The 23678-nt window shown below is 42.9% G+C and overlaps 1 protein-coding gene across 1 annotated transcript in view; it reads right to left on the minus strand.

Moving 5' to 3' along the window:
* Window positions 1-23678, minus strand: part of GSAP (gamma-secretase activating protein) — a 130321-nt gene that overhangs the window by 20771 nt on the left and 85872 nt on the right. Inside the window, exons 17-26 of the mRNA XM_063448150.1 lie at window positions 13411-13622; window positions 12950-13019; window positions 12090-12172; window positions 10077-10130; window positions 9127-9249; window positions 8224-8282; window positions 4753-4784; window positions 4498-4559; window positions 3770-3865; window positions 3038-3108 (exon numbers count right to left, since the gene is read on the minus strand). Coding sequence (XP_063304220.1) covers window positions 3038-3108; window positions 3770-3865; window positions 4498-4559; window positions 4753-4784; window positions 8224-8282; window positions 9127-9249; window positions 10077-10130; window positions 12090-12172; window positions 12950-13019; window positions 13411-13622 — 862 coding nt within the window. The remainder of the gene's footprint in view (window positions 1-3037; window positions 3109-3769; window positions 3866-4497; window positions 4560-4752; window positions 4785-8223; window positions 8283-9126; window positions 9250-10076; window positions 10131-12089; window positions 12173-12949; window positions 13020-13410; window positions 13623-23678) is intronic.

The following is a 23678-nucleotide window of genomic DNA, read 5'->3' on the forward strand; positions in this document are numbered from 1 at the left end:
TGTGTGAACATATAGGGTGTGTGTGGCAATGTTAGTATGGGGGGCTGTGTATGGGGGTCTGTGTATGTGTGTGTGTGAGGCAATGTGTGTAAATGTGTAGGGTGTGTGTGTATGGGGGGCAGTGAGTGAATGTGTATGGTGTGTGTGTGGGGGGGCAGTGTTTGTATGGGGCTAGAGTTCACTCTCACTACTACGACCACCAGGAATCCCTGGTGGTCGCAGTGTTGAGAGTGAACACTAGCCCGTAGCTCCAGGGCTAGAGTTCACTCTTGCGAGAGCCGGAGCGTTGCCGTGGTAACTGCGGCAACGCTCTGTGCTTGCGTGAGAAGGACCCAGAGAAGCTGCAGGCTAAGCTCCCGGGTCCTCTCTTCTTCCCTCCCTGCCAGCTGCCCGCACGGTGCCTGCAGACCGGGGAGAGAGATCGGCTGGGGCGATCCACCAATTATATATACAGCCCTACTGTGTGCCTTTTTGTCTCCCCCAGTCCCTCTGTATGTTTCTTTCTCCCCATCACTGCTCCTCTGTGTCCATGTCTCCCCTCTCCTTCCCAGTCTCTCTTCCCCCTCTGCCTCTTTCTCCCCCTCCCCTTGTGGGTCTCTCTCCTTTCTCCCTGTGTCTCTCGTCCCCTCTGTCTCTTTCTCCCCCCTTTCCCTGTGTCTCTCTCTACCCCACATCTCTAGTCCCCTCTGTCTCTTTCTCCTCCCTTTCCCTGTGTCTCTCTCTACCCCACATCTCTCGTCCCTTCTGTCTCTTTCTCCCCCCCTTTCCCTGTGTCTCTCTCTACCCCACATCTCTCATCCCCTCTCTCTTTCTCCCCCTTTCCCTGTGTCTCTCTCTACCCCACATCTCTCGTCCCCTCTGTCTCTTTCTCCCCCTTTCCCTGTGTCTCTCTCTACCCCACATCTCCTATCCCCTCTCTCTTTCTCCCCCTTTCCCTGTGTCTCTCTCTACCCCACATCTCTCGTCCCCTCTGTCTCTTTCTCCCCCCCTTTCCCTGTGTCTCTCTCTACCCCACATCTCTCATCCCCTCTCTCTTTCTCCCCCTTTCCCTGTGTCTCTCTCTACCCCACATCTCTCGTCCCCTCTGTCTCTTTCTCCCCCTTTCCCTGTGTCTCTCTCTACCCCACATCTCTCGTCCCCTGTCTCTTTCTCCCCCCTTTCCCTGTGTCTCTCTCTACCCCACATCTCTCGTCCCCTGTCTCTTTCTCCCCCTTTCCCTGTGTCTCTCTCTACCCCACATATCTCTTCCCCTCTGTCTCTTTCTCCCCCCTTTCCCTGTGGCTCTCTCTACCCCACATCTCTCATCCCCTGTCTTTTTCTCCCCCCTTTCCCTGTGTCTCTCTCTACCCCACATCTCTCTTCCCCTCTGTCTCTTTCTCCCCCCTCCACCATCTCTCTATTCCCCTTCTTTCTCCCCCTGTGTCTCACTCTCCCCCCCTGTCTATTTCTCCCTCCTTTCCCTGTGTCACTCTCTCCCCCCCCCCCCTCTGTCTCTTTCCTTCCCCTCCCCCTGTCTCTCTATTTTCCCACTGTCTGTTTCTTCCCCTGCCTCTATCTTTTCCCCCTCTCTGTTTTATTTTTCCCCCTCCCATTTACCAAGAGAAGACTGAAGGGGCCGGGTACATGCTGGAGCCGCCGGGCCGGGTGGCAGCCTCGCCGGTCCGGCGGCACTCCTGTCAGGCTGTCAGTAACGCTGAGGACGGAAGGAGGGGAGGAGCATGTCTCTCTCACATGCTCCTTTGCGGTTCCCACAATTCCCAGCACAGGATGTGGGAACCGCAAAGGAGCATGTGAGAGAGACATGCTCCTCCCCTCCTTCCGTCCTCAGCGTTACTGACAGCCTGACAGGAGTGCCGCCGGACCGGCGAGGCTGCCACCCGGCCCGGCGGCTCCAGCATGTACCCGGCCCCTTCAGTGTGCCACCGGACCGGCCACCCGGTGGCACTTACATGCACAGATGCCGAGGCCGCGGTGGGGCAATCCGGCCCTGCCGCCGGGCCCCCTGATGGCGGCGGGCCCCCCTCCCAGCCGGGCCCTCGGACCATGTCCGAAGTGCCCGACTGGTCAGTCCGCCCCTGGATATACTGGTTCCTACCAATGGCAACACAGTGAAAAAACATTCCTACCAAGTTTTGGTTTTTTTTAAAGCACAGAAAATGGAACAGAACAACAAAGCAAAGGCAAATACAATTATCCCTCCAAAAATTAGACAATTACATATACCAAAACCCTGCATACATTTTTCACATTGATACGGTCATGGGGAGTATATCCAAACTCACAGGATATGGGAACTCAAAATGAGGGACAATATTAGACCTATTACCAGTCCTTAGAGTGGCTGGACTTAACATAATCAACAGATCAAGACAAATTCAGAAACTAGCCATGTTCAGGTTTATAGGTATAGGAAAATGCGATCAACAAGCTGGGTCAAGATCCCAGAGTTACACGAATATCAAATAACTAGATGAGGTCAATACCAGAAATACGAATAAACTTGTAGAACACACTAATCTGGCACCGATGTAGAAACCATGATAGGGCACTGAATAAGGCACTAAACAAGATTATATAATATATCTGTTCTCTCTATATATATATGTATATATATATATTTACTTAAGTTCTGATTGACTCCAATCAAAACTCCTCTGCGAGTTTTTCGACTCCAAAAAGTACAAAAACTAGGTCACCTAGGTGACTTGGACACTTCCAAATCGGAAATGACGTTTTGCAAATGTTCAGCACATAAGGACGTGCCATTTGAGTGGGCAGCGACCACATCACTATGGGAAGACAGGCCATGCAGACTGTGAATTTGACTTGAGTGACCTGTGAAGGAGTGAATCAACAGAGCAGATTCAGTAAGTAATGCGAGAGATACCCAGTTCTGTGTCTCAATCCAGATGTTAAGAACCACTAAACTTGACTGTCCGTTTAACTGAATACATAGATCATCAAAATATGGCATCATTTGGGAGTATTTTTCTTTCATATTAAAGAAAAATACTATAAAACACTTATAGATACTTACAAGCCAAAAGCACGAGGGTCCACGTTGTATCGTTTCCACGAAACTTCCACTATCAGACAGACAAGATCCAACTGTGGTGAATGAACATGCAAAAGACCAAGAAAAAAACCCCCAAAAAAAACTTAATATGTAAGATTATATATGAATTCCGATTGTTCAAATAATAAATTTGATGGTCATGGTGTTTGGAGTATCAAGGAACTCCGATATACCAATAACTATTAGTTTTGATGAAAACCGTCATACTTTGCGGTTTATTTCCCACTGGGGCATGCATTTAAAAATTGTATGGACCTGTTAAGAGCACATTTTCATAGATTCTTGAACACTCAACAAAAAGAACGTCTAAACATAACCACATGACAGCATACTTTTCACTTGAGATCCCATGATCTAATACTTTCAAGGTCTTCTGCTTAACAAAATGCCCAGAATACTGTAAATAATCTAGTGTGTGAACACAGAGATATGTGTCTTGTCTGAACCAGACTTCCTCTCTCCAGTTTCATTGTCAGATCATGCATTCAGAGATTGACAGTGCCAGGATTTGACAACACACCTGACTGCAATATATCTCAGAAGGGGCAGAAGGTGTACCCATGTGATTTTTTTTTTTTTTTTTTTTAACAGTACTGATGCAGGAGGTGCAACCCTAAATCATTCACTCTTTTGTACATATCCATGTACTCTTATCTAGCTATTTACAATTTATATGGTAGGCTGTTATTTTACCTGTTTTGATACATAATCCACAACAATCTGTTCAATCTTGCTTTTTCCTACATGAAGCAGATGCAGTGACAAGTGATCTTTTAACTTAACCATCACCTGTAATGGAGAAAAATAAATACATCACTTTACAAAAAATAAAAATCTTAACTGAGGAAGTTCACATCGCACAATAATAACATCCTATACCATAATATGTGGATGCAAGAGCATGAGAATGGAAGGTGATAGTTAGGAAGAAAAAAAATAAAAAAACGTAACAAATTGACAACATATGTATAGTTTTTACATAACTCCTTTTATTAATTGTGATTCTGAGTTCTAAAAGTTCAGCTATACAAAGAGACACCTGATTAATGTCTATAAGGATTACTTCACTTTTATAGCCCTGGGTTTTTTTTTTTTTTTTTTTTACATATAACCGTATGTATATTACAAAGTGTACATTGAAAAGCTATAGGGCTATAATTAATGGAAGCCAATTGGAATGCTCCTCCTGTTCCATTTTACTTCCCCCCAGTATTTCTCTTTATATATTAATATATACATAGATTTACAAGCCCCAGTGTGTGAGGAGAAGATGCAAAGTGCATCTACATATATATTATATACACACACACACACAGTAAGTTACAATTCTGAGACAAGGCACCCTAGCATATAAGCCCTACTCAAGGAGATCATTTCCAAGCACAATGTCAGATCATCTGTTAATAAAAATAATGTCTTACTAGTCCCATGAGCTCCTTGTCGTGGTAGTCCTCTTCACAAAGTAATGGTGCTCTTCTGCGTTCTGATCACAGTAAAAAAAAAAAAAAAAGACAGAATATTCTATTTTAAGACCACTGTATGGCATGTGTATTTTTATGTACATCGTATGAAGTGCTATATTCAGAAAATTGGGTAAAAAGAATTGTATCAGAAAATGTAAAGAAACACTAATCATTGCATTTTCAGGTGAACCATGTTAATGTGTTTACATTTACCATTTGTCCAAGTTCCCATGTTTAAAATAACCCTGCATAAAGAGAAAAGAAAACACAAAGTTACGAATTACATATTACTAGAGCCAATCAGTTCTTGCAAAGGCAAAGTGGTTTAAAATGAACCACAATAATAGGCTGAGAGCACTACGTGCGTGGTAGCCCAGTGACTTCATCCAATCACCACCGCCATCGAATGTGGAACGGTAAATTAAATATCAATATGTTTGAATAGAAATTGTCACTATGTACTTTAGTGAACTCGTTTTTTATCACACCACTCCCAAACATCGTTATACCATACAATTGCACTACTATGCCTTTTGAAATGCCGAGTATAACTGTTGTAGCTTTGCAAGTGTGCTTGCTATACTATTTACAACAAAAATAAAGAATTTTATGAAATGTAAAATAAAAAAAATAAAAAAACAACACTACCAAACATTTTTTTTATTTTAAAATTATGGGATGGTCACACAGACTTTGGGAAACATAACCTCAACATCAAGCTGCATACGTTGTGCTGCTTAGAGTACGGCTTTTAAACCTCTCCCAACGTTGGAGCAAATCCTGTCATCCTCCACAGAGTGGTCTTTAACGCTATTGGGACAGCATGGAACATGTTAAATTACTGATCACACGAGGGAGACCCAGGTAGCAATAGACTCCTGAGTCTCTCCTATGTCAATTGAGGCCATATTTAGTGTCCCTAGACTGACTGACGAGCTGTATGCAGAACTCAAAGTGAGTCCTTAAATTCTATTGAGCATACTGTGGCTGAGCAAATTCTCAGCTGGCAAGTGCTCAAAGAAGACCCCCAAGGTGTGAACAGATCCTAACATGGCCCCATGCTGTATATGATTATTGCTGTGCTTTTCCAGCTGTCCAACACCAATCACAGTGTTATCGGCATGCTAGATTTTAGTATTACAGGGATATCTCCCTATATTGCTGAAAACAGGCAGTAAATGGCAGTCACAGACCAATCTATGCGATTTTAACTAGGAAATCCATTTTGTGATATCAGTACTTATATAAGCAGAGTGTTTACTGAGAGGAAGGGACAGGGTTCGTCGTAGGGTTAGGGTTACTGTTAATGATAATAATGGTTAGGAAATAGTGTGGAGTTAAGGCTGGGGTAAGGTTAGGTCTATGGTTAGCATTCGTGCAAGCATACGTCAGATGGGGTTGGTATAGGGTAATGTTAACTACCGAAAATTAAAGGAACACTAAAGTGTCAGAAATACAAACATTTATTCCTGACACTAGTGCTGTAGTGTATAGGCCCCCCGCACCCCATTAGATCACTTACGAGAGGTGCTTTAATTCTACTTTTTTCAGACGAAATCAATCTTTATTATCTCAGTCAATGCAATGCTTTCCTATAGCATTGAGAGGCTATTATGCACGCGCAGCAAAACGCTGCGCCAACTAGCCTCTCGACTCAATCAATGCATCGAATCAATGTGTATTTCTGACACATACAATACAAATGTGTATTCCTGACACTATAGTGTTAAAAACACATTTTAGGGAGCAGAGCTTAGCGCTTTAAATAAATGGACGCCATCCTAAATAGCTCCTGACACCTACCAAATAATCCATGCCCACCTGCGGCCCCACCAAGCCATCAAAGCAAGTATCCACAACCCTCACTTTCCTCTGGGTCTGAGGGACACGCTGATGCCTTTCTTGTTCCTGCAATTGGGCAAAAAAACCTGAAGGAGATCTGGGGCCTAACTCAAGTATTGCACTGCGAGGGCCACATCGGAGATCACAATACCGACGGCAGGTACACTGAGCTTCCGCCAACTGCTGAGCGGGCTCCCCACACGAGACACCCACAACATGGGCAGACTATTCCAGAGACCGCAGCAGAGTAGCAGCAGGGATATTCAGGACATCAGGGCCTTACGCCCAGCAACAACCAAAATGGCAGCCTCACTGGACTGGAGAGTCTGATACACATGACCCAGAAGAACCTCCAGCACAAAGGCCAGAGCCCTCCACAGTGCAGCCATCCCAAATAGAGCCTTCAAGGCAAGACAAGCTGACCCCAGCTACTAAGCAGGATATCGCTGGTCTACTGCAGGAGATGAGGTAGATGCATGCCGCAGACCTGGCTCTGATCAGGACAGAAATGCACTGCCTCACAGCCACACTCATGCCACACACACAGGCCAAGAAACTAAAACTGGATGGCTTCTTCAAAATCCGGAAACCCAAACAAGCACCAGCTACGGCCTCTCAAGACGTCATTATACGGTGCTGCTCCTTCACGGATAAAAAGAGAATCCTGGACCCAGTAAGAGGAAAGACCCCGCTCGCCTTTTAGTCATCTCAACAAACCTTTTACCACGACTTGACGTGCAACACTTAACTATGGCGTAGATCTATGGGCCCTGTGACAAGGCGACTGTGTGAAGCTGGCATCGAATATTGGTGGACATCGCCGAGATCCCTAATGGTAATTAAGGAGGGAACCACACTGAACCCTTCTCCTTCACATGTTGGCACTCTCCACACAACCCATGGAACCAGCAACCCCCTCTTCTCCGCATTCCTGGGATCCGGCGACAACGACACCCTTCTACCCAAGGAGCGTAGAAAACCGAAAGGCACCAAACTGAACTGTGGCTCTGACAAGTCGCTAAGGAACCATTCTATTTTGTTTAATTGTTTTCATTTAGTTCAACTGTTCCCACCTTGATTTCTTATTTCCTGCTCACAATGTGTTCCACATTCCCTCACAATTGGCGTAGCATACTTGACTGGGTACGATGACCAATCGCTAAAATGTTCACATTAAAGTGTGGGCTTTCTGCGTGAGAGCAAGAGGCTCTCCCATTACCTCAGTTCTCTCCCGTGTCTCCCATGGTTAGGGGTCATAATCATATACTGCCGAAATGCTTAATTAAGTGGTCTGGGTGCCAGGTCCACCTAGGATTAACCCTTTCTGCTGTAAACATAGCAGTTTCAGAGAAACTGCTATGTTTACTTTAGGGTTAATCCAGCCTCTAGTGGCTGTCTCATTGACAGCCGCTAGAGGCGCTTCCCACTGTGATTTTCACAGTGAGAAGACACCAGCATCCATAGGAAAGCATTGCCGCGCATGCGCATTCAGCCAATGACGGAGGAAAGGAGGAGGAGAGTCTCCAGCACCGAGGGAGCCCGGCGCTGGAGAAAGGTAAGTGTTTAACCCCTTCCTCTCCATCCAGCCCGGCGGGCGTGGGACCCTGAGGGTGTTGGCACCCTCAGGGCACTATAGTGCCAGGAAAACGAGTATGTTTTCCTGGCACTTTAGTGGTCCTTTAAGCTGTAGTTGTTCTGGGGACTATAGTGTTCCTTTAAATTAGGGTCTAGACAGAGATTTCAGAACATTTTCAGTAACATTTTAAAATAAAATTTAAAAAATCTGAAAAGTGCAAACTTTGAAGCACGCGTACATGCGTACATGCGTACACACACACTTACTTTTTTGAATTTTCCAACACTGTGCGTTGATAAATGGCATTTCTCTTTTCCCTGGTGTCCTATATTAAGAAATATCTTGCTGTCAGTTTACACATACAAAAACATTGCAGCAAACTGTTAAAATATGGTGTAAAACACAGGGCCTATTCTTGTTAGGTATTATAATATGATCTGGACTATAACTCCTAAAATGTGTTCTACATGATCTTTTGTGATGCTCTATGTTCCACTTGCCCACTAGCTAAAGGCAAGTGTCAATGTAGCCATAGTGAGTAATAACTCACCCCTGCTGAGTGTGTGGTGGATTCCTTAGGTTTGCGGCCACCTAGCTAGTAGGAGAAACGCCTTCATAATTTCCAGCACAGTTCAACTAAAATGCTAAAAATATTGTTTTGTAATTTTTGAGATTCCAGAGAGACTGCCAGGCCCACGCAACACCCATGACTAGGTATTAAGGATGTGTTCTTCAAGGGCCTGTGCAGACACGGTTTCCTAGTCCAGTATGTGTGTAAAAGTCGATGTCAGAGGATGTTCATTAACCTAATAACATCATCAGGAAGAGTTTCACATTCAGATTTAAGCAGTAAAGTGAAAACCAGGTAATCGCTAATCAATATAGCTTTCTACCATATGTTGATACATTTAAAAAAGCCCTGATATCCAGAATATAAGAGCCATTTGACCATATAATCTGCTAACTTTTCTACCTGCTTGACAAAGACTCCAGTCTAATATAATCTGTCTTTGGACCTCAGAAAAACTGACAAACAAAACATAGATTAGATTGCGGGTACGATTCTATACACAATCCAGCGTTGTAGTTAACACAGTTTATAGGTAAAATTACATTTCCTACACAACTCTGCATCACAATTTTTTTTTTGCACAGAAAAAAAATCTTACCACTTCATTGATCAATTTTTTCCAATCTCTTCTGCTGTCACTATGCCAGAAACGTCGTTGAGACACTTTCATGTATTCAAGCTCTGAATGGAAGGTTTCCCAGAATCCTTTGAAGGTTCCAATCTATTCAAAAAACTAGTTAAGACAGAAATAACCTGCAAGTCCTAGTTTAAACAATAAAGTTAATGGAATTCACTAAGAAACATTATTTTATAGTTGCCCAGTTGCTAGTTTTAGACAGATATGCCCCACCTACTGTTTCCATGTGGTGACATAAGGAGTTTTTAAAACACTTTATAGCAATATGGGGATCTTACTGACCACCATACGATTTTGATTTGTATTAATTTAATTATTTTCTTACTTTATTTTACCTTTTTTATGTGACAGCTCGCTAGCAGTCACTGGCCAGCTGCCACATAATTAACTATTGCACTGTTGAGGTTTTTTTTTTTTTTTTTTACACAATTATTGACCTACAGGCTGCTAGCATTAAAATGATCATTTACTTGCAAAAAAGCAAGTTAACGATCGTTTGCGAATGCACATTCTGCTGGATGGGATGCAGTCCTGCATTTTATTAAAAACGTTGCTTTATTATTATACAAAATCCAGTCTTTAGTGAATAACCCCAAGTATATAATATGTTTGCCCACTAATGAGTAATAGGAGGAGTGAAAACATAGAAAAGAAATGTAAAAATATCTTGTTATGATACGATCATGTACATCACAATGCAGGAAGAAAAATTGTTTCCATAAATTTAGATTTTTCTGAACTGCATATTTGATGCAGTTATTACGGTACTTGATAATGGTTGCAATTCTACAATGCTGTCACACCTCTCTACTTTCTATAAACCCTACCATCATCCGTGCTGTATGCATTAAGACCCTGCATTATGGGTTATTGAAACAACTACCTTACAAAAAAACAAAACAGGGTCTTACCTTCAGAATTGGCATATCTGTGATTTCTGTTACACATGACACACCAGGGATTTCCTTTAAAATGTGAGAGAACAGACATTTAATATAAAACGCATATATAATGCCAACATTTACTCTATCAATGGGTTTTACGTTCACACAAATGAGATAGAGTGGAATATTAGCAGCTATGCCAGTGAGAAAAGAGGGGAAATTCATACTTCAGATGTTATTTAAGAGTTCACTCTAGGCACTATATTCATTTTACTTCACTGAATTGGTTATAGTGTGGAGATTCCCTCGGCACGGTCTCTCCATTCAGTATTAAACCATTTTGAGCAGTTTAACACCGAATAAGGGTTCCTTGGCGACTCACAGCCTGGCTCCCACAGGGCTAAAAGTGGTAAGATGTTACACTCAGCCAATTACCACCACCCATTGTTGCTCAGGCTGATGCTTCCTCTTTAGCCCAAGCAGCACACTGAGTGGAAGGACAGCACCAGCGGACTCTAGGTACTAAAACCACTGCAATAAGATTATGAATTTACCATGTCTACAGTGTCCCTTTAATTAGCATATGTACTTTTACTTGGCAATGCAGTGCCTAATAGTGGCTTCCAACTGCAGTGTGAAAATAGCCATGGGACCGTTCAATAAAATCCATCTTCTTTCTGTCTAACAATAGCGTTACTTAACCATTGACACACACCACTAACTTATTGAGTAGACAATTGAGTAGTGATATGACTCTCCATAGGGATTAAAAGAACCCTCTAGGAAAATAAGTGTTCACAAACTGTTTACCCACAAAGTCCAATATACAGCTCCCAAATACTGCCCCCTGTGCTTCTGCTGCTCAGAATCTTGCAAGAGCAATTCTTGACCAGATGCTTTCAGCCAATCTGTAGGTCTCCATTAACAAAATGGCCTGAGAAATATACATATGCTTCTCAAGCCATTTTGTGAACGGGGAGATACTTTCAACCAAATCAGAAGCCCCTGGCGGAGGTTTCTTCTTTCACGATTCTGTGCAGTGAAAGAACTTGGGGCAGAGTGATCAGGTGTCTCAAGTACTGGATTTCAGGTTAAACCGTTCGTAAATTATTTTAACCCCTGTGGCAAGCTAGCACCAGGAATCTCCTGCCACCATACAATAGATTTCCAATTAAATTGCTGTGGTGCCCAGAGTGTTCCTTTAAGAAAGAGAACTGAAGAGAAGTATATTGACGTTCTATATGATAGATATAGCACAAGGGTAGTTATAAAATCTCCCAGGTTTCAGAAGACGTGAACATTAGTTTATGTATTGTGTGATTGTTTTAATGCGGAGTTGAAGATCCTCTAAGCTCCAGCCTTGCATTAAAGGAACACAAGAGGGTCAGGAACACAAACATGTATTCCTGACACTATAGTGCAAAACCCACCATTAAGGTGGCTTGCCTCCCCACTCCCCCCCTTTACCTCTGTTAAAAGCATGAAAAACTCACCTTATTTCCAGCGCTCTGCTGGTCTGCCGGCACTAGCTCCGGTCCCTTGGTGACATCAGAATGGCCGATTTTTAGCCAATCCAATGCTTTCCAATGAGGATTGGCTGAAATCAGCAAAGGGGCAGGGCCAAATGCCATTTTGGCCAATCAGCACCTCCTCAGAGATGCATTGAATAAATGTAACTCTATGAGGAAAATTCAGCATCCCCATGCAGAGCGTGGAGACGCTGAACGGCACTGCTGCCTACTGTGCAGCACTGAGCCAGGAAGCACCTCCAGTGGCCATCTGAGGAGTGGCAACTTGGCAGTGTTTGCATGAAAATGCCTGAAGGCAATGATTATACTCAGCAGAACAACTACATTAAGCTGTAGTTGTTCAGGTGACTATAGTGTCCCTTTAAAGTATCCAAAAACATCAGACAGTCAGGCATTGTAAATAGTAATTCATTAACTGGTGTAAGCATAGTGGCAAATCATCCATGCATTAAACTCCATCATCAATTTTTCATGCTCTGCATATCAAAAGGCTCATTCATTTCCTAAATACCTCATTCCAAAAAGGTACTGATGTATATGGCAATAGTTTATCCAGATGAACGGCTTCCACACTGAATTTCCTATAAGAAGATGCTGAAAACAGGACAAAATATTGGGGGAAAAAATAAATACATACTTTAAACTGAAAAAATATGCAAATATCCCCCCATTTTACAGCACATTTGTAGTGTAGAACACAAGAGTGTATTTGCAATTATTATTAACATTTATATAGCGCCAACATATTCCACAGCTCTTAATTATATAATAGGGATATTTAGAGATAAAGTAGTCCATGCTCAAACAAGCTTACAAAGAGGTTTTGAGATGGGCAGATCTATATTGTTATGTGTCTTGTCCAAGAACATTTACTGGTAAGATGGTATGACCAGGATTTCAACTTGGGTTTCCCAGTTCTAAAGCAGTTCTATTACCACTAATCTAACCAGCAACAACCAAAAACAAACACACACACACATTTCTAGTGGAAGCATCACAAGTTATAGGTCAAATTTGTTTTATTCAATAATGTATTTTCAAAAGAAAGGACTGTTTTACTTTGAAGCCAAACTACAAACATTCTCCAATTCTGCTAAATTTCCAGCTCAGCTACTTTGCCCTAATTGTTTCAACTTAATGATGAATTCCCTATTTAGGGATTACGGTAATCCTAATTGTGTCTTCAATAAGTAAGAGTTTAATATGTGAGATGTCTTGTCCAAATGGTAACTGCCTGACTAAATTTACTTTTCGTTCTTGGTGGTTTTTAGGAAATGTGTTTCTTTGACAATAAGGGCAACGCGTTGTTACCAGTGAGAATAATAAATACTATCCACCATTACTATTTTGATAAAGAAATACATTACATACCAATGATGAATTCTTGTATGGGATCGAAGCTTTGGCAAACTGAGAGATGATCACACATCCATTCAAGAATCTAGAAATAATGCGATAAAAAGGGACAGATAATTATTTAAGCATGCATTGCCTAATGTTTAAAGCAGGGTAGTTTAGTTTATCTTTGTTCTATGCAAATTAGAAGAGATGTACAAGAGGGTTAAAATGGATGTGATGGAATTGCCTATGGGTTTATCTAAGGTGACAGCTGAACATACCAGTGAGACATGTGATGAGAATCTGGGCCATAACTAAAGGGCAAGGTGTTCGCATAGGTATAGGATATCTCATTAAAACCAGAACGAACTACATTAAAAGTACAGTGTTTTGGGTCTCGGGGGAAGACAGGACCCTGTTTTATCTGTTAATAGTCAGAACATGACTGATCTGTTTAATAGAAATGTATTGAATACATATAGTTTGAGCATTACCTTATTTTCCAATTGCGAGTGATGCAAGAGAACAAAGTGGAGAATTGCCAGCCTTTCGCAGTCCAGTTTTGTTCGTGATAGGAGGCCCGGGAGAGTCTCTGTGTTAACACTGACTGAGAATACAATGCCGGTACAGCACTCTATAGCACATGAGCTCCATGCAGACTGCACACTGCAATCAGAGCATATCCCATTTAACTGGGCATCTACTCCTGCATGATGAAAAAAAAAATCACAAGTACATGGCAGAATTATATCTACAAATTATGTTATAGGACATAACATACATTTAGTTTAGTAGTTATGTATGCTGAATAAAATATGAGAAACTTGCAAATGGTTTTCTTTCTTTTCTAAATTGTCACTCCAAGAAAATAATCTAAACAATATGATATAATAGGCATAACTGAAACATGGTGGCATGAGACACATGACTGGGCAGTTAACTTAAATGGGTACACATTATTTAGAAAGGATAGGAAAAACAAGAAGGGTGGTGGGGTATGTTTGTATGTCAACCATGAGCTAAAGCCAAATCTTGGGCATGTGGAGGCTGACGAGAAAAATGTGAAAGCTTTATGGGTAGATTTATCTGCTTGGGGCAAACGAAGGGAAATCAATTATTGGTTGGGATATAAGAACAGCTGTTAGAGCAAATTGGGAGAGCTGCAAATCGGGGTAACAAGTTAATTATTGATTTTAATTACCCGAACATAAATTGGGATAGAGTGACTAGTACTTCAGCAAGGGGAATCTGTTTTTTGAATGTGGTAAATGACACCTTCATGTCACAACTAGAAAGGATGATTGTCTGAATCTCATAACAAACAATGTTGATCTTTTGACCAACATTTAAGAAGGGGAGCATTTGGGAAATAGTGATCACAATATGGTAATTTTTTAAATAAACTCAAAAAAGCAAGAGCACGTGGGGTATACTAAAACGTATAATTTAAAAAAAGATAATGTCAATAAGATTAGACTGGCATAAACTCCTTACTGAAAAAAAACACTGAAGATAAAAGGAAACTCTTCAAACAAATATTAGAAAGGTACATTTCTCAGTATGTACCATTGGGTAATAAATGTAAAAAACAAATTGAGGGGCGGGGCCTGACCGCCAAACCGAGCGGACGCACCACACATCAGCTCCGGACCAAAAATCAAATTATTGCCCAAACTCACTGCTCGGTAGCCCTTTCAGGCTAATAATCTACGACCGGAGGCTCCTGGGCATATCTATAAGCAATTAGGGATCTGGAGCGGACATGCGGCAGCCGACAGGCAAACATCGAGGCCTGGGCTAGGGCCTGGCGGGGGAGGCGGCCGATCCTCCGACCAGACCTGGCATACCAGGAGTGCGACAAGGGCCCTGTACCCCCCCCCCCCCCTATGATCCGGTGGGGGTTATCCCAGACTCCACTAAGATAACACTAACCTCGGTAAAGCTGCAAACGAGCAACCATGGCTACCCAGCCAGCAGAGACACGAGTCAGCCAGAGCTCATCCAAGATGGCCGCCAAGCTAAGGCCACAGAGAGTGAGCACGGGCAGCCATTCACACTCTCACTCCCTGAAGGCCCTTGACCGGCTTTGCTCGAGCCTATGCGCGATACTATGTGACAGCGGAATGCCATACCGTCGAGCAACCTGTGTGGTGGCCTCATGGATTCGTCCTGCGACCCGCCGGCGCCATTATGGACTCCCACTGCAGACCTTCAAAGCGGCCATTCAACCACGCAAGCATCGACGACTGCAATGGCGGGAAAAGGATCCAAGCGACCCGGGTGCACCACCCGCTCCCACACACACAGGAATGAGACCGCCAGGCAACCCCAAAGCCCAAGCAACATACCCAAGTACAGAATCTCAGGCCAGCATGTAACCACTCTGCACTCCAGGGCTAAAGCGGAGCATCACGCCGCAGCACAGGCGAAAACTAAGCAGAACCCAGCTGGAGCTAAGCCCACACCAAGGGATTCCATGCAGGCCACTGAGACTACTTACCTACAATGGCCAACCCTGAGGGGGCACCTACCATGCCGCACAAGTGCACATAGCACCGTAGAGACTCGCAATCAGCACCAACAGCCCAGCAGGGCAGGCATCGGCTGACCACGGATGATCCCACAAGCTGAGGCCCAGACACCTCTCCCGGGCCCTGGAATGGATTCCTTAGCAACTGCACTGACTCTCTGGGCACCCGGCTATACTGCCTCACAGACTTCTCTCTCTATAAAACCGCATATGTTGTTGGCGAGTTATGAGTTCCCCCAGCTAACGAGCTACAATGGAATCTTGTATGAACCTGAAGCAGACTACAATCCTGCAGGTTCCAATACCGTGATAATGCATACTGTCCCACTGTAATCGATGTTACCAAAAGTGATGTTCTGACTCCTGAAGCTATAGCATGTCTCTATAACTAATGACACATAACTACACTAATTAGATGGCTTATAGCATGGTTATTGCAACGATCTAACTTAACTATACTTTCAATTTATGTTTAAATTCAATTGTTTAAGCCTGATAAAAACATAAATTGTGCTTGTTATTCATGTGCCCCACATGTTTTACGTGGGAAAAGCCAGAGGATGCTTTTGGGGCACCTCTCGCCAGCTTGTATTACGTATATGCACGTCAAAAATAAAGATTTGACCCAATCCACACTGCCGACTAACCCAATTGCTTACACCTCACCACTATGTTTAGTACAAGGCAACACCATCACCACCTAAAACACTGCTAAAACAATCACATATTTACAAACCCCCCCCCCCTTTTTTTTCCCCCCTCTACCGACAGGTTAGGCTTCACTCCCATAAACGCAAGATGTCACGACATTAAGTGTAACACACTCATTGTCTCACGGTATGTCTATAAGCACAACGGGCTACACCTCATCTGTTGTCGTTCACCCTATTGAGTTTAACTCTAGATACACAGCATGTTCCTGGATGTTACACTACAGTATTTAATTAGCACTGTGTTTCTTTATTATGTTCTATAACTCCAACAATGGGTTTTCTTTTTCTTTATTATTTTCTCTCAAGCTTCATAGTGTGCTTGTCGTTAATACCAGCCCGCGCTTCATTCTGACGCTAGGCATGCTCACTCACCTCTTGGTACACATGGTATTATCCTGCCAAATTATCACAATGTGCATTGTTCAATCCTGTCATGACACTGTTTGCGACAATAGACCTGTTGCTGCTATTGGGGCACTATGAACTGTATATACCATGCACTGCACAACAAAAGCAACGATTTAAGGGAAATGAAAAGATATAACATAAAAGGAGGAGAGGAAACGGAAAAAGGGGGAAAAAATATCTAGGTTATAATGTGTTTTAGGCAGTTTAAACCCTGGTTCTATTATTTTACTAGTTTATTTTTTTATTTTATTTTATTACCTTAGTACATTGACTATCAAGCGTAGTTTCTGGTAAAAGCTTGAATGTTAGTCATTGTCTATATTAAGCTTGATCTATCCGCTAAAATAACTAAAAGAAATGAATGCTAAGCATACACCTCAATACTCTTACGGGCGATTCTCCTATACGTAATTTAACCACCGCGAAGATTACGCTCTAAGAGCCCATTAGCATACCTGTCACACATGCCGATGTACACAGTGTTGAGCATTGATTATCTGGCTTTAGTTTATTTTCCTTTTATAAATTATTAATCATACCTTGACAACTTAATTATTTAGGCAAACATGAGATACGAAGCGAAAGCTGTCTCCCCTACCGACCACATTTCTAAGCGTCAGCAAACCTAACATTGTTTCAAACACGTTCGACCTAGCTTGCTGCAAATTTTCTATACTTATGTTTACATTAAGATGTTGACTTCTTGTTAAATATAAAAAAATGTGCTGTACTAACTACCAAGATTTGAAATGTTGTATATACTGCCTGCAAATGCTGTCGTGGCTATGCATGCTTGTTACCACTCATCGCACAAGAAAAATAAAGAATAAAAAAAAATAAAAAAAAGATTTTAAAAAACTAATTGAAACCAATGTGGCTTAGTAGAGAAGTAAAACAAGAGATTAGAAATAAGAAAAGGGCATTTAAAGTATTTAAATTGGACGAATCAGAGGCATCCTATACAAGATATAAGGAAGCCAATGTCACGATTCCGGGAACCAAACACGCTAACACACACACAGAAAAGGTGCAGTACCGGACCTTAGAGTGGCCGGGCTAAGCACACAGAGAATAGTCAGGAGACGAGCAGAGTAAGGGGAACCAGAAGACAGAATAACGAGAAACAAGCCGAGGTCAAAGGGTAGGAGAAAGTCACAAAGTCAGATAAACAAACCAGAGAGTACGTAACCAAAAACACAAGTACAGTAGCAATTCTAGCAAGCAAAGACCACAACAGGGCAGAGAGGAACAGGAAAGGTAAGTATTTAAATCATTAGGTTAATTCTGATTGGATAATTTCCAATCAGAATTAACAATCACACGTGGGTGATATCTAGACCTCCCACTGTGATTGAGGCACTGCGCCTTTAACGCCGGGTCAGGTGGCTGACCCCGGCGTTTATTAAAATGGGCGGTCTCCCAGCATGCAGCGTCATGCATGCTGCCGCTGGGGGACGCAGAGTAAGACGCGGGCGGCATCCGTGGCTGGGAGGATGCCGCCCGCCAGGAAGGGGGCCGCGGACGGCTGGAGGGTGAGTGCCGCGAGTGGTCTGCAACTTTCCCTCGCATCCGCCCGCGGGATCCTGACATTATCCCCCCCTCGAAGACCGCCCAGAGGGCGGGAAGCAGAAGGCTTCAAAGGAAACCGGGCATGAAAGGAGCGGACCAAAGAGGGAGCGTGCAAATCAGAGCTCAAAACCCAAGACCGCTCCTCAGGGCCGTAACCCTTCCAATCCACCAGATATTGCAGCCGACTCCTAGAAACACGAGAGTCGAGAAGGGCAGCCACTTCGTACACGTCACTAGAGACAGTGCGAGGAGAAACGGGCCGTCCGAGGGGACGAGAGAACCGGTTACACAGCAAGGGCTTCAAAAGCGAGACGTGAAATGTGTTCGGAATACGCATGGAAGGAGGCAAGTCTAGGGAGTAGGAAACGAGGTTAATCCTACGTGACACCTTGTAGGGACCAAGAAATCTGGGAGCAAACTTAATTGAGGGAACCTTGAGACGGAGGTTCCTGGAGGACAACCATACCCTATCACCCGGAGCATAAGAAGGGGCCGCACCCCTACGACGATCAGCAAACTTCTTCTGAGCAGCTGGTGAACGAGACAGCGCAATATGGACCTGATCCCACATCTTCCGCAAAGAGGCGAGGTGCTGGTCCAAGGCGGGCATTCTCTTGTTGGAGAATGCACCGGGAAGGACAGAAGGCTGAAATCCATAAGCAACCTCAAAAGGACTTAAGCCAGTAGACGAATGAGACACCGTATTCCGGGCAAACTCAGCCCACGGAAGGAGGCGAGACCAGTCGTCCTGGTGCGCATTAGTGAAGCAGCGCAAATACAATTCCACAGACTGATTAGCACGTTCGGCTGCACCATTAGATTGCGGGTGATAGGAGGAAGTGAACGACAAGGAGACCCCCATCTCAGCACAAAAGCCCCTCCAAAACCGAGAGACAAATTGAGGGCCCCTGTCAGATACGATATCCTGAGGTACCCCATGTAAGCTTCCTTGGCAAACACCCACTTCCTTGGCAAACACCTGAGCAAGCTGAATCGCAGAAGGCAGTTTCTTAAGCGGAATAAAGTGCGCCATTTTAGAGAACCTATCCGTCACAGTCAATATCACTGTCTGACCATCAGAAGGAGGAAGGTCCACAATAAAATCCATGGCTAAGTGGGTCCATGGTTTCTTGGGTACAGATAGAGGCATCAGTAGACCCTGGGGTCTCACATTAGGAGACTTACACTGCGTACAGACCCAACAAGCCTGTACAAAATCCACTACGTCTCGCTTAAGTGAAGGCCACCAGAACGGTTGAAGGAGGCCCTTATAAGTCTTGGTAACCCCCGGATGACCAGCAGTTTTGGCGGTGTGAAATAAAGTCTTTTGGGATACTATTGGAAATCTTATCCTATACAGGAAAGTTCCTTTCTGCTGATATAAATTAAGCACTTATTACACTGTGGTGGGTGTACACACACATTGTTTCTTTTTGTACTTTCATATAAGAGACAAGGCTATTTCAGTTTCTATAGTTAGCATTTTCTTAGATGGACAGGCTTGTCTCATTTTAGGGTATTATAGCAGTGTGACTGTTCAAATACCCCCACAAAGGGCTTTCATTTGATAATGCAGAAACCCAGGGTATCTTATATGGTGTATATTGTGCCTTAACTTGTCACAATTTTTTCACCAATTTATATCAATGTTTGTGGTGAGGGGGAAAAAAAAATTGAATTTTTACATATATGTTGCATTTTTGCAGAGTATTTCTTACACTTAATATGTACCACTGTCATAAAAATCCCCAAATTATGCTTAGTTACATCTTCTGAGTAAAAAAAATTGTCCAATGTATGACGTACACACTATTTTGTGAAGTTACTGTGCTGTAAAAGGGACGTGACAAGTTTAGGTTTTTAAGTGTGAATTTTCATGAAGGGTTTTGATGCGTTCATGTCCCTCTTTGGAGCACTTGAGCAGGCTACATATTACAACTACACCATAAAGGCATACAATTTCTTAAAAAAGACATCCCAGTGTATTTCTAAAGGAATATTTTGAAACTTCGCGTGGGATCATTTTTCTGCTAGCTTGTACCAAGTGTAGTGGAAATAAGCATTTTCTTCTGCTTTTTTGACACACAAAGTGAGTTTCCACAGTATATTTTGCAAATGGTATGTGTGCTACAACTGTATAATACTTCATATGTTTCCCAGCTGTGTCGGCTGAGTACAGCAATACCCCCGTATGTACCTTTGCCAGGTATATGTGGACATCGGAGGGGCACACTTGAGACACAGTCATTCCAGTTTTTTTCAAACTTTAAATTTTTACGCTGTGTCCATGTACCATTTTAGAGTATTTTAGCAGGCTATATAATCCAAATACCACATAAAGCCATACCATTTCTTAAAGAAGACATCCCAGGGTATTTTAAAAGTCATATTTTGAACATTAGCGTGGGATCATTTTTCCGCTTCATACACACATAATGACATGCATACAGATAGACATACATGCATACAGACATACATTCATAATGACATGCAGACATACACACATTCATAATGACATGCAGACATACATACACACATAATGACAGACAGACAGACATACACAGACAGACATACACAGACAGACATACACAGACAGACATACACAGACAGACATACACAGACAGACATACACAGACAGACATACACAGACAGACATACACAGACAGACACAGACAGACACAGACAGACACAGACAGACAGACAGACAGACAGACACACACAGACACACACACAGACAGACACAGACAGAGACAGACAGACAGACAGACACAGAGACATACACAGACAGACAGACATACACAGACAGACAGACAGACATACACACACAGACACACACACACACAGACATACACACACACACACACACACAGACAGACATACACACAGACAGACACACACACAGACAGACATACACACACACAGACATACACACACACAGACAGACATACACACAGACAGACATACACACAGACAGGCAGACATACACACAGACAGACACACAGACAGACATACACACAGACATACACATAGACAGACAGATATACATACAGCTCATTTTCCAGCCACCCTCCTGTTTCTTACCTTGTCTTTGCAGGAGGGTGGCTGGCTGGGGCTGATGGGACTGGCAGTCGGCTGGCTCTCCCTTTTCATGTCGGCGCGAGCGCTCCTCCCGCGCGGAGTTAGCTGGGAGGAAGTGACCACTTCCTCCCAGCAGCACTTGCGCTGCGGCGACATTTTTATTTTTTATTTTTTTAAAGGGGCCCGGTCGCGCTATACCACGCCCGCAGCGCTGACCGGGCCCCATCAGCGTGCGGGCGCCGGTGCAACTGCACTGGCGGCAGTTCTGCCGCTACACGTGGGGCCCGGGCGGCCGGGCCCCCCAGCCCGTGACAACCGTTATGGTTGTCACCCCCTGATGGCGGCCCTGGGTAAAGATATGGATTTCTCTGTCTGAAGAGGTGGTTTTATCAGAGTCCATACAGATGTTTAAACAACAATTGGATGAATACTTCCAAAAGCATAACATACAGGGATATAATTTCTAATTAGTGGGGTAGTAGCTGCTTGATCCAGGGAGATATCTGACTGCCATTTTTGGGTCAAGAAGGAATTTTTGCCTAGTTTGTTGCAAAAAACTAGACGCGCAACAGACTGGGTTTTTTGCCTTCTTTTGCATCAACAGCAATAACATATGTGAGGAAGTCTCTTTTCAGCTATGTAACTATGTTCACACAGATAACGTAAAAGATTATCAATGCAGCCAAAGAGGGGCTGGTCTCTGGGTGTCAGACTGCTCCAAGATGGTTTGACATTTACATAACCTAGAGCCCAGACACTATTAGCAACATAACCACTACATCACAAACCAATAGGCAACGATGGCAAAAACCGTTATGAGAAATATATGTAATTTGTTAACTAGCAAATACAAAATACTTTATCAAAAAAGCCTTGACCCTTCAGCAATTTAAGTGCTGTATAAAAAAAAAAGTAAAAAAATGTGGGTGAAGAAGGAAGAGGGAAAAGGTCAAGAAACTAATGCACATCTTCAAGAAAGCTAAAATGGGAGTATGGAAAGATAAGAGCAACACAAGAGAGGACAGAGAGAAAAAGAAGATACAGGGGCTCGCTAAAATGATGCCTCATGACAGTTACCCAACCACAAGAAATATTTATCTTATAGGCACCTGCAACTACCTGAGCGCCTTCATCAACACTAACTCATTGTGCTGCCCTTTCCCCTGATGGTGAATAAAGGGAGCCTGCTGATCAGACATGAGGGCAGCACTACTATTGTAAATGCCATGATTTCCTTCCATTGACATTAAATAGTAGTGCAGTTGCTGTAATCACAAATGTATAAATGCATTGCAAAGAAATCATAGACAATGCATTAGCTCCATCTAGTGGGTGCAAAATAATTAACACAGAGATACGAGTATTTGATAGATCACTTGCTAGATGACCCACATTTTTGGAAGCCAAAAAAGAAACATTTTCAGTGATAAAGCACATCAGATTTATTGGCGTCATAACAGCAAGATGAACAATGTTTCAAACCAACAATAGGACTTTCCCAAGTCAACATATGCACCTTCAAGGAGTCTGTGTATGTATGTCGATATATAATGAGAGGGTGCACTGCTTATGGCCAATGCTTTGAATGTTATTCAAAGGGATTAAGTAGGCAGTTAAATGCACTCCTGCTATAGCTAATGCAAAACTACTTTATAGCAAAAGAAAAAGATCCTGCCTTCTGGAAATTTAAAATTAATTTATTTTGTTTTAAATCACAGCAAATCATGAAAGTTAGCAAAATCTACAATGTTTGCTATTGCCCAAGAGCTGGTTTAACCTTTCAATAACGAATACTTAAAGGAACGCTCCAGACTAGAGGTGATCCATTCCTTTTTTAATGTATCATACAGAGAATGCATGGAAAGTAAGCAAAAGTGAATAAATGGAAAGCAAACAGATCATCGCATTAGAGGTTCTTGTACATGCAACACATTTGCTTCTGCAATGAGCACTGAACAAAACAGCAAGTGACTCTCTGCTGATAGTTCCATTCACAGCTTTGGTGTTAAGATTAAAAGAAGATGATTTGGGGAGGAGGGGAGGTTGAATAGCATGTGCATGCAAAACAAATATCTGGATGGAAAGTGTTGGAAGAACATATTCCTCCTTTGTCTTAGAGATGCAGCTATGTCAGGGCCGGATTAACATAGGGGCTGATGGAGCTGCAGCTCCAGGCCCAGGCCCATGGAATAGGCCCATTGGTTTAAAAAAAAAAAAAGTTTTTTTTTTTTTTTTTTTTTTTTACACACTACTCTTAGGGTTGCCAGGTATTTCTCATGTATTTCTTAGGGTTGCCAGGTATTTCTCAGAAGTATTTCTCAGGTATTTGAGGCTGCCTAGCCGGTGCCGGTATTGCAGTAATACCGGCAATACAAATGTCTGTCTCAGTATAAAATGTCTGTCTCAGTATAAACATAGATTATTCTGCAATACCAGCGCCGGCCAGTAGGGGTCGCTGTTTGTG

Source organism: Pelobates fuscus, chromosome 3 (assembly GCF_036172605.1).
Source record: "Pelobates fuscus isolate aPelFus1 chromosome 3, aPelFus1.pri, whole genome shotgun sequence".
NCBI classification, from domain to species: Eukaryota; Metazoa; Chordata; class Amphibia; order Anura; family Pelobatidae; genus Pelobates; species Pelobates fuscus.